Source organism: Lissotriton vulgaris, chromosome 3_1, assembly GCF_964263255.1.
Source record: "Lissotriton vulgaris chromosome 3_1, aLisVul1.2, whole genome shotgun sequence".
NCBI lineage: Eukaryota > Metazoa > Chordata > Amphibia > Caudata > Salamandridae > Lissotriton > Lissotriton vulgaris.
In genome coordinates, this window is record NC_141689.1 from 943,743,065 (window position 1) to 943,755,131 (window position 12,067).

General features: G+C 40.4%; 1 protein-coding gene across 2 annotated transcripts in view; it reads left to right on the top strand.

The window, feature by feature from the left end:
* The window catches only part of PCSK5 (proprotein convertase subtilisin/kexin type 5), a 1,065,339-nt gene that overhangs the window by 810,709 nt on the left and 242,563 nt on the right, over positions 1-12,067 (top strand). For both annotated transcript variants that reach the window (XM_086961287.1, XM_086961288.1), the window contains exon 9: positions 10,954-11,054. In XM_086961287.1, the coding sequence (XP_086817413.1) occupies positions 10,954-11,054 (101 nt within the window). The remainder of the gene's footprint in view (positions 1-10,953; positions 11,055-12,067) is intronic.

The following is a 12,067-nucleotide window of genomic DNA, read 5'->3' on the forward strand; positions in this document are numbered from 1 at the left end:
CCTTACCTTCCTCAAGCTCTACCCACCCTGAACTCTAAATTCAGCCTTCCCTCACTTCTACCCACTCTGAACCCTAAAAATACACTTATCTCCTTTTTCCTCTATCCACCCATGAACCCTAAAATCACCCTTACATCCATTTATCTCTACCCACCCTAAACCCTTAAATCACCCTTCACTCCCATTACCTCCTCTAAGCCCAATCCCTAAAATCAACCTTACCATCTTTACCTCTATTCACTCTGAACACTAAAATCACAATTTCCGCACTTTACCTCTACCCACAAGAACCCTAAAATCACTCTTCCCTTCCTTTATCCCTTCCCACCCCTGAATCTTAAATTCACCTTCCCTGCCATCCCTTAACCCTGCATTCACCCTTACCTTCCTTTTCTTTTACCCATCCTGAATCCTAAGTTTGTCCTTACCTCTCTTTACCTCAAAGTTCTGCATGGTTAAAGTGCAAATACTTACCGGCCTGGTACCTAACCTGCGTGGTAAAGGCTGCTCGATCAGTGCTGTTTCCCCTCAGGCAGTGCACATTCTTGCCCCCCCCCCCCGGCCCCTCACTCCGCACAACTCACATCTGCTTTCACCCTAGGGCCCTAATTGTTTTCAGGGCACAGTAAGTTGTTTTATGCCCTTGGTATGTTTGGTGTGCACCTTCACCTCTTTGACAGTTTGCCCTGCCCTACCCTTCCCCACACCATGCTCTGTACTTTTGGATTCCCCTGAGACAGCGCACGTGGTGTTACTTGTGTAACATTTTATTTACTTACAGTGGGCTTAGACCCAACCCATTGCTTACCATTGGTTAGCTTCATTGTCACTCTCTTCTCTTTGGTCAGCAAGTTTCAGCTTCACATCCTCTTCATCTGTTTGTCCCTACACTGAAGCATGGCCCAAGTACTACCTGGCTTGCACAATGTCCTTCCACTGCTCTCCGCTTTCAGATGTACTTTTTGCCCTTTCACTTGCACCACATCCTTCCCTCCCGCATTGCTGCTTGCCTTCCTCCCCATACCCGCTTGCCTTCCTCCCCATACCCACTCCTGCGTTGCATGTCCTGTCCAACCGGCCCTCTACTCTGTTGTGGTTTGCTCCGTCTGCCCCTACCTCCTCCCCCTTCATTGTTTGTCCACTTCCATTCCCTCCCCCCCAACAGCGCCCGAAAATCACGCCAACAGGTTTCAAGATGCTACAAAAATGAGCACGGCGCTGGGCTCTTTGCTCTGCAGGGCCTGTTTGGTGCTGTTGTCATGCGGTGTCAACACAGCGAACTTCAGCTCGTTGGTAAAGTCCTGTTTCCCTTAAATGCCTTTTATGTATTTAGGAGTTTCAGACATTGCAGCCATGCCATGATCATTCTTGCTTTTGACAACTTCAGACCGTTTTAAATAGATTGCAGCCCTTGCACCCGTATATCTATGGTGGTTATCATTTAATTTTGTTATTATTGCTTAGTGTGTGTTTTGCCCAGCACCCTCATCCTTTCTCTTATTTCATGACCCCATTCAAGCTTTTTGGGTTACGACAAGGTGTTATTTTCTTTTGTTTCTGAAAATGTTTTTTTTTCTGTGAAAGCAGACTCGAACCCCATACTGAGAAAACGGATCCCTGCCCCTCCTTCTCAGCGTTGGCCGTGACAGAGCTTTTAATTTCTGTAATTTTTTATTGTATATACAAAAAATATTTCTATCTTTCATTCATACTACACAGCTGTCAATATGCTCTTCATCGTGGCTAACCGACATTGACAAAACCAATAGCTCTTGCATAGTTGAGAACTATTGGCTTCCTCCAACTTCCCGCTCATTTGTTTTAGTTTATTGGGTACACCAGAATGATCTTTAAATATCGGACTCCGGCCCCCTCTCCTTCAGTCTAATTAATCTATTCCCATCCTCCCCTGCTTTTATCTGGAAGTGTATGAAAGAAAGGACCGAATTATTGTTTTCCACCTTTCATTTCCATGCATTTCTTTCCGTCTGATCTTTAAGGGGTGCCGACTTCATAGCCTTGCACAGTGCCATGAAAGTTTATATTGCGTATTTTAGGAGGGGAAGTTTAAAGGTAGATGGTGCTCCTTTGAAGTGCCTAGCAAGGCGTTGTACCCCAGTACTGGAAATTCGTCTACATGCAATCTTTAAAACACCTTATTAAAGTGAAAAAAAGCACAGTCTGTTGGCAATACTAACTCACCTTTTGTTAACCAACACGTCTGAGCAAATGCCATTTATTTGCAGGTAATTGCTCGGAAATAGCACTGCCTGTGGCACACCAGGGGTGTGTAACCGCGTTTGTGAATTGTTTTTCTCATATAAAATGTACTTGATGGATCGCCAGCTAGGCACAGCTTACAAAGGACCACTCTCACATACATCACAGCTTCTTGAAAGAGTTTTTTTGTGAAAATATGTACAAATGAACATTTCTCGAGTGTTTAAAAACATTCAGGTCCAAACTCAACACGTTTTATTAGATATAGTTTATTGGAAAATCTGGAAATATATAGGATGCTTTTTGGAGATTTCAGGGTTCGAGACCATGGAAGTTTAGGAACTTATCCTTTGCAGCTTAGGGTCAGTTAGCCTGATAAAAAAGCTCTAAGCCTGTTGTTTGTCATTGAGAGTTGAACAAACTAGCGCTTCATTTTGTTTTACTGTCATGAAGTCTGTGATTTGCAAACTCAGTTTTGGCAGCCACAAACTGAGTTGCAATGTATGAATTCATTTATTTTTTTATTCATGATCAACTATTTATAATCATTACACGAAATCATGTTCACGATGTCAAACAAGTACTAGGAATTGAAATATAAAATCAGGATTATAAAAGCTGTCAAAGTTAAAAAGTGCAATCGGAAATTCTTAGCAAGCAGCAGAGTCTGGGTTGTCTTTACGTACGTTCTTGAGGGCATGGGAGTTTCATCCACTGATAAAAAGTGCTTGTGCAGAGACCTGGTGGGCTGGAGACGATCTGGTCTAAAACCCTAGAAATGGGTCCTTCGATGGAAACAATGTTGCTCTGGTGGGGTCTGATCCAATGGCGCCCACCCAGCGCAATTGAAGTGCTGCTCGGTTGATGTTGGTGAAATTCCCCAGTTTTCCTAGTCATTGCGATGTTGTTGGAGAAAAACAGATCCGAGGCTGTTCTGCAAGTTCTTGTTCCATGAGCCAAAAATCGAGGAACTAACAAATGATGGCCGTCACAGGGGAGTTCAGGGCAGCAGCACAATAAATGAAGCCAAGATTCTTTGATAATTGCACAGCTTGCATGTTCTTGAATCCCCCCAAGAGGAATTAAAGTCCATGAATGGTAGGGCGAGGAGGTGCATATTTGAGTTTCCTGGGGGTGTGGGCTGCTAGGGCTTGATGAAGGAGTTGCAATGTATGATGGGCACTTTGCATATCTGCAATGTCTTTGTGGCTTGCAAACTACATTTTGCGACTCCGTGCAATTGGTAAGTGGTGGTGGCTTAAAAGGAGGGTTTCTATCCTCCTTCCAAGTATTGATGGAATGTGTCAATGGTTTGTGACTGCAACTGGAGTTGTAGACCATTTATCTGATATGGACCTTTTGAAAAATGTGGTAGCCATTTGCAATAGATGGACATATTCAACTTTTTAGGATGGCAGCTGCGGGTGTCTCGGGAGGAGACAATAACCCAGAACACAGTTGCGTGCTCCCCACAATGTACCCTTGCAGATTTGTTTAATGCAGCATAATCCATATAAGATAGAAAGGATGCACCCAGAATAAAACAGTAATTTGAGATCATGAATGTGGGAATTGGACGTCTGTTGTCCCTCACAGTCCTCCAACTCACAAGCGAATACAACTTCCTGCCTCATTAATGTTAATAGAAACTGTGGCAACGCATTTAAGATGTGGCTAGCATCTGATAATGATAACCTGGAGAAAAACTGACTCTTAAACTATATTGGTGCAGTATTTTATTTTTATGATAGGACTCCCAATGCTTTATATAAAACCTCAGGATAATAGGATACCATATGTAACCTTGGACAGTCCACCAGAAATGGGAAAAGGGTAGGGAGATTCTGGATGTTCAGCTTGGGAGTTTTTCAAGATATAAGGTGAACTATTGCCATACTTAACCTCGGATCCCTTGTCAGGCTACGGGTGTGTTAAAGAAGGTAGCAAGGCTGCCTAAGTCAAATTAAGCAAACGTGTAAAAGTACCAAGACGTACCAAGCGTACACAAATGCCTAACATCTACTATAAAGGGGGTGATATCAGCCACCTTTATGGTGGCAGTTTGCTTCCACTGTGGGTCCTGAAATTTTATTGATAGACTTGGTGTAGTCTGTGTCTGACCCAGTGGGTTTGCGGGGTATTGCAACAGCTCTTTCAGTTATTTTCTCTTGAAATGAGGGATGAGCAATGATGACATTATTACTGAAATCAGGGGTTGGAATGTGCTTTTTTTGAGGATTCATATGGCACCGCTACCCACAGGGGTTTTGCTGCTCGTCTAACTACAATTTAGCTAAAAAGTGTGGTTTTGGGTTTATTCTGAATTTAAGCATATTGGCAGAGTGCCTAACATCCAGTGGAAGAACGTTTGAAAAGCTGGGGTTCTGAGCCGAGATATCCCAGACATCTTTTGTGCTGAGGTTGTATCAAGGATTTTTTTAGGAGAGCTTTACTTGAGCTGTGGTCATTTTTTGCAAGAGCGTTTGCAATCAGGACATTTAGGTGTGCAAGCACCAGATGGTGCAGGCTTTTATGGCTAAGACAATCCCCTTTGAATTAAATTCACTCGGCCACGGAAAGCCAGTGCAAGGATTTCAAGGGAAAGACATGATATTGGCAACTTAAGCCAATGATAACCAGAAAAGTTACCCTTTTCTGCTCTTTTGTGTCTTAACGTGCTTTTTAACTGCACTTGAATAATATGGATTACTGTAACACCAAAGGGCTTTTAATAACATGGAGAATAGAGTTTAACTTCCCTAGCTGAAGGAAACCACTTGTGACTGCAGCCTGGGGAGGTGACGTGGCCGGAGACTAGACAAGCAACCAGGTTTTCAATTTTCTTGGTTCTATTAAGCTCAAGGCCAAACTGTTAGGAGACTTTGGAGTCGAAAGTTTTTGTCTAATGTTGGAACTCAGAATGATGACCTCAGTGTTGGATTCTTTAACAGGTGACTAGTTGGATTTTCTGCAAAGTAAACCTTAAATCCTTACAGGGAGAAACAGCTTCCAAGTATCTAATATAAACCTGTGCATCATCAGCATGGTATTGAACAGACACTTGTGTACCCCTGAAAGAGGCTGGTGTGATAAAATGTTAAAGGGGCCAGAAACAACCCGAAGAACCTACAATCAATCACTATGGTGTCAGAAAAAAAAAGCCTTTCTGTAACGGTTATGTTCCGCCCTGCAGAAAGTAGGTGAAATACATCATTGCTGCCCTCACCACAGTGGACGACCTGCATAATGAAAGCTGGTGCACCACCATGTCAAAGACTGCTTTGAGTTCCATTACGATTATCAAGGTGATAACCCTGTGATTAAGAATTCTAAGAGTATGTTCCCCATCACAGTTCTTTTTTCAGTGGAGTTTGAAGCATGGTTTAGGAGTGAACCACTAGCAAATGGTTGTAAATAAATTTGTGTACCGTTGAACTCTAAAAGCAAAGTTTGTTGGTAAATTTTGTTTTGACATTTGAGAATACATTTTTATTGCATTATATATGCAGTTTCTTTAGATCACAAGATAAATGGTTGACTTGGATTTCCCATACCACTTTTTGAGTTGCCTGCAAACTCTCTTAAAATAGTTTAACTTCATGGAACACCAGGTAGCTGATGGTTTATGCTGGATGGAGTATAGGTTTCTGGTTTGAATGTTAATAAAAGATTGGATGTTGTTGATGCAATATCAAAAATCAACTTCACAGGTTGGCCCAGTGGTGGTGGTTCTGATAAGGATTTTAAATTATGTTGCCAAAGTGTGACCTAAAGTAGTTTGATGTTTTGGATGACTGTTTTGGGTAGATTGGGACAGTTTACTGAAATGGGGTTCAACCTGGGTCTGAAGCCGAATACGGCAAAGTGATCTGTCCAATCATTGGGAAGGAGAGGCAAGTCAGTGTCTTATGGCTTCGGTGACATTTGGTATACCTAAGTGATGCTGAGACCGTAAAATAGATCAATGAGTGATTCATTGGTGGTAATTGTGGAAAAGACAATAGTAGAAGGAAATCATCCAAAAAGATAATGGTTTTTATAGGTTATGAGTTTTGAAGTGATAGATATTGAAATGATCAAATCATTTTTGGCGAGGTCAGCGGCTTGGTACATATACATATCAATTGAAAACAATTGATTGGTGGTTGGGAGTAAATAGAAGATGGTGAAAGCAATAGATAGGAGCAACTTGGTGTGACTGGCATCCAAGTTCACGGACGGGTTGACTTGTGTATGTTAGCCACTCTGACGCATGTTTCAAAGGTTGGTTAAACTGTTGTAAGTTTAGTAGCAATCACATATGGTGCATGGATGAATTAGATTCAAAAGAATATGCAAGGTATGTGTCTCATAATGTATAGTTTGTAACCGGGGCTTTAATGGGTTCCTTTAGCTCTCTGTGCACCAGGTTGATGATCTTGTCCATTTATACAGATGACGTCTCCTGTCAACAGTCGGTGACAAATCTTTAAAATGCATAGATTGACCAACAGAAGACCATGCTTAATCGAGATCTTTGAGCAATTCTCCATTAATTGTTCTTTTTTTTAATACGGACACAATCACAAGAGCCTTAGCCAGTTGCTGATTTCTGCTTGCAGGTGAGGCAATTGAGATGGATAGGAAGATTGGTAGATAGGTATAGGTAGGTAGATAGGTAAATAGATAAATTGATAAACCGATACATAGACAGATGCTTATATATATATATATATATATATATATATATTACACTTATTCATTTCAAACTTAAACTTTGGCTAATGAAGCATATCTAATGAGCTACCAAGTAAAACTGAATCATCTTGCATATTTCCCAAAAGCAGTGGGCACCCATGAAATTTCGAGATTATATAAATTCTCTGTGCAGTAACTAGAGGCGGACTCCATATATCTATACTTGAAGAACCAGAGGTATGAAAACTTAAATGCAAATATGTTAAAGCTCACCATCGCACACAATATACATATACTTCTGAAAAATGCCACATTTCAAAAAAAATATGTAGAAATTAAATTTTTGGATTAAGAAAGCTCTTAGTGTTATAAGACCAGAGTTAAGAGCACCTTTAATAGTCAATGGTGGTCCTACAATATACTGGGCCTTACAAAGTTCAGAATACCTATATCACTTTTCTTTTTCAACAGGGTTTTCACTTTGTTGCAGCACACACACCAAATGTAAAGTGAGATGAGCTGGTTCCACCCATATACATGTTGGAGCATGCCATTAACTCTACTTGTATCCAATTCCCTTCAGGATACTTGTCGTCGGTGAGTGGACATATCCAAACTAGCATTCTTGGCTAAGGGACTTAAAGAATTGGCCCTGGGCAGGATTTGTAGATGGACGTTTTAAAATGGTCTCTGGTTAATCCGGATATTTCAATGAAGGATTCATCAAAACCATATAAAGAGACAAAACCTCTGTATATTTAAGTATAGAGGGGGCGTCCCTATACCTGGCAGTGAGACATATGTTTGTAGTTGCAGGAAATAAGGATTAGCGACATCCTTTCATCCAAGGATGCTTCATTATTTAAATGGCAGTTTCTGTTTTTCAAAGAACATGTGGAGGTGAAAGACTTCTATTGAGACACATCAATTAATACACTCCAAACCCACCCCCACTCTTAGTGCTCTGAAGCTTTACCTTTTATGGTCATAACTGACTATTTGCACCATGCTCACTACAAAACTCAGTAGTGAGTACATTTTACATACTCCGTGAAGGTGAGCAAGGTAGCTTGCCCTTTGTTTTGCGTCAGTTTTGGCTTTCATTATTCCTTTGGGTGTGGGGAGACGCATGTGAAATGCAATGGGTGAAAGTGACTGTTTGGCGATCTTTCTGTAGTTGAATACTATTTGTTATATGTGCTGTGTACAGGTGGTGGGTTGTCTCGAGGCTGCTTGGAAGCGGTGGTGGATTGATGGCTTGATTGTAAAACATACACACTGTCAGGTGTTTTTTTTTTTTTTTTAGATATCCCAAAATTACATAAATGGATTTGAAATCTAAAGTGCAGTCGCCTTGTTCATTAATTTGTTTCCTCCATGCCTGACCGATGTACCCAGTGGCAGGGTGTTGCGTGCAGAGATAGATTTGCTTGGAAGGAACTATGATGGGTAAATGTACCTTGTAAGGATGTGCTATTTGGAACGGTTCTGGTTTAAGGGACAATGCATAATTTCGATACATGACTACAGGTGCCCTATTAACGCCCTCGGGCTTGCTGTTTTGTACTGCTCGAAAGAACACATTTAGGCTTGATTAAAGTAAAGAATATTATTTTGCAAACAAGTGTGAGCAATGTGAGTTCAATTTTAAACAAGCTCTTTCATCTGGGCAAAGTATGGCTACACATTAAAATGCAGTAGGCCAGAGGTAAAGTGGAAGCAGTGGCTTCACATTTTTGAGAACTATTTAACTGCCATTGATGCCGTGATCTATGATCCTTCAAGACAATTGTACAATCATTTGGACATTGGGGGGGTCAGCAGATTTTTGTCAATCTCCTTCTAGTCGAAGCACGTATTTATTGGAGGCACAGTTCGGGATTTGTATATTGAACGAAAAGAAAGAATGCAAGGACAATATTCAAAAGAGCCTAGAACGCATGCAAATCATCAAAGAAACAGTTGAAGGATTTGTAGCAGCTTTACACAATGTAGAAGGTATCAATTTAATTTATCGGTGGCTTTTCCTGAAGAAGGCGCATCGGTCTTCAAAACGCCAGTGAAGACTCAATCTCATCAAAATTCATAATGAGTCAAGCCACTTCTCTTGTGATTGAATGAGAAAAAATATCTGAAATGATAAACATACGTTTGGGAAAAAAAATGGTATATATTTCTCTCCCATTTTTTCTCATTCCTTTTTGTTTTCAGTTACATTTTGACATTAACATGATTAACTAGATATGTATGTATTCCCTTTGAGATTACACATAGTATAGAATCCACACTTTTTTTAATATATATTGTTTTTATTAATTTTTGTATTCTATTTAATAATTAACCCGTGATTTTTCGTAATTAACGTTATGTGCAGTTTGGCCGTTATGTTTAGACATATTTCAACATGTATTGTGTTGTAGAATTTAGATTGCCGTTTGTTGCTTTCTACGAGGTGTATTTTCCCTGCAATTGAAGTCAAGGCTTTGGCAGGGCGTCCTGATTTTTTACATTGTTTATTGCGGCTTTACCCATACTTGCTCCAACATGTACATTTGAGCACAATGTAGAAACATATATTGGAGACCATGTTGTGTTCAACTGTTTCTCAAACAAAACGCAAGAGAGATAACTAACGTGTAGAAATCAGTCGGAAGTTATTGATGTAGCGAAGAGCATAGAAAGATCATTGTTTCTTCTCAGCTTTGTCAGGCAATGAGGGACATTCACCTGTTGCTTGTATACCTGACATAAATTCCCTTTATAAATACAAGAGTGAATAAGTTCACGACTGGGCAAAATTGTTGCCACAGATGTTGGTCGAAGACTCATCTTTGTAATAACACATCTTGTCCTGCTCTGGGAAGGTTGTGTAATCATTGCAAAAGAGTGGGTCCTTTTCAACCAGTTTGCAAGGTACAAGGGTCCAACACAAGGTTTGGTAAAAGTTTTAAATACAATGTTAAAATTAGCAATGCAGTACCTTCAAGAGCCATCCAGTGAATGGTGTCACAATATTTCTGAAATTCCTCGCTAACCTCACCAAACAAATTAACATTCTAGTCTCCCTATGGCTGGTGATTGCTAGTGATGCGGACTGGGTGAAGAACTTTTTTTTTCTGGATTACTCCTCACATACAGGTGTAATTGTATTTTCTTTACTGGATTACTCCTCACATACAGGTTTAATTTGTTGACATGTCGGGCTGATTTTGCCTGTTATTGAACACTATGTGAGAATGTTGGAGGGGATTTTATCTAAAGAATTACACATTTCAGTATATAGCTGCCTACTGTACTCCATCCAAATTTGAATTTCAAATCTGGCCCACTTCCTAGAAAGGTATGAAACACCGGGAATATAGAGAAGGGATTGTGTCGTTTAGTCGCATATGCTTAAATCACCTTTGTGCTTGAACTTTTAAACACTATAGGGAACTTGGAATTTGTCAGTGTGGATGCTGACAGTTGCTAACAGTTTTAGAGTGTGTCTTCTGACCGGTAAAGAGGATGCTGAACTGATACACCACTACATTAACTAACTACACCTTCACAGACAGTTTGTTCTTTATGTGAACGTCAAGCAATCCGTGGCGCTTGTAAAGGAAGGGCAGGTTTTCTAAAATAGAAGGAAATGCTAGCAAGTGAATGCCTGGATATAGATATATTAAAAATCCTAGCTACATGTGATGAACGTAAAACCCTGCATTAACCTTTCTGGGCCACCCAAAAGAGATCTAAAGGCAATTGTAAATTGTTGATGTTCCAGGATATTTCAGAAGTTACAGTAAGCATACGGCTACAACTAGGGATATAGAGCACATTGTAAAATGGAAATATGTTGTGGATATCTCACACTCGATCATGCAGTGTTTTTATCAGTAATCCAGATAAGTCTTTGAGCAGTGTTTATTGACAACCACAATCACAGTGCCAACTTCCCTAGCAGTGATATATGCAAGTCCATGCTATGCATTGTGGCCACTGACTCTTATTGGACGCAGCTGTGTGCTGAGTGAGATCACTGGAGTCTAATAGCTTCTCTTCATGTCTTCACAGATCACCACCGACCTGAGGCAGCGTTGCACTGACAGTCACACAGGAACTTCAGCCTCGGCGCCCATGGCTGCAGGAATCATCGCTCTGGCACTGGAGGCAAAGTAAGTAACTCATGCGGCAAGAATATTTTGGTTGCTAATAATTGACTACTAGTCTGTGGCACTCGTTGAGAGCTGCTATTGTTTTCTATAGTTCACCTCTGTGTTTGGACACCGTTAAATAACATGGTTTCATTTTCATCTCCCAGAAAATACTTTGAGTGAGACAAGAGACGGATGTAAAAGGGGCTGTGCTAGGTTCGTTTACCAATTATTAGTCAGTTCACAGGCAAAAATCTCTCTCTCGGTCTCTCTCTCTCTCTCTCTCTCTCTCTCTCTCTCTCTCTCTCTATATATATATATATATATATATATATATATATATATATATATATATATATATATCTCCAACAAAAAAAGCCAATAACGTGCGCTCTCAGTAGAAGCAGACTCCGCAACAAACCAAAGTTCCAAGGGTGTTTCTTTCACAACGCGTTTCGGCTTACTGCCAAGCCTTGTTCGCGTGAAATAGTGCGCACACAAACAGGATTGATAAAGCATTGGGGTATGAACATAAACGAGGGACATCATGATCAGACATCACAGTCGCATCAACCAGTGCAAATGCGTGGCCATATTGGAATGATGACCACATATGCATTAAACGCAATGTATTCTCAAATAGATACAACCAGGATTTTATCCGTATATGTCTGCCGTCTTTGTACGATTGTTCACGTACACTTGTTATACCTTTGTTTTGACCAACTACTGATTGCTTTGTCCTTTTGACTGTGCTATACCTTAAAAAATGTTGTATCTATTTGAGAACACTGTGAGAAGTTGGCCTTATATGTGATGTCCACTATCCTAGTGGGCACCCTGTATCAGTCCAAACAACCCTTATGGTGATGGTTGTAAAGTCAACCTTATAGACCAGCTATCCTAGTGGTAGCATGGACAAAGCAGTCTTAGGCTAATACTTCAGAGAGCATGTGAAGCCAATTGTTTTACCAATTATAATCCCTTGAATACCAAATGAAAGGACACCACGCAAGGTATACATCAAATATATA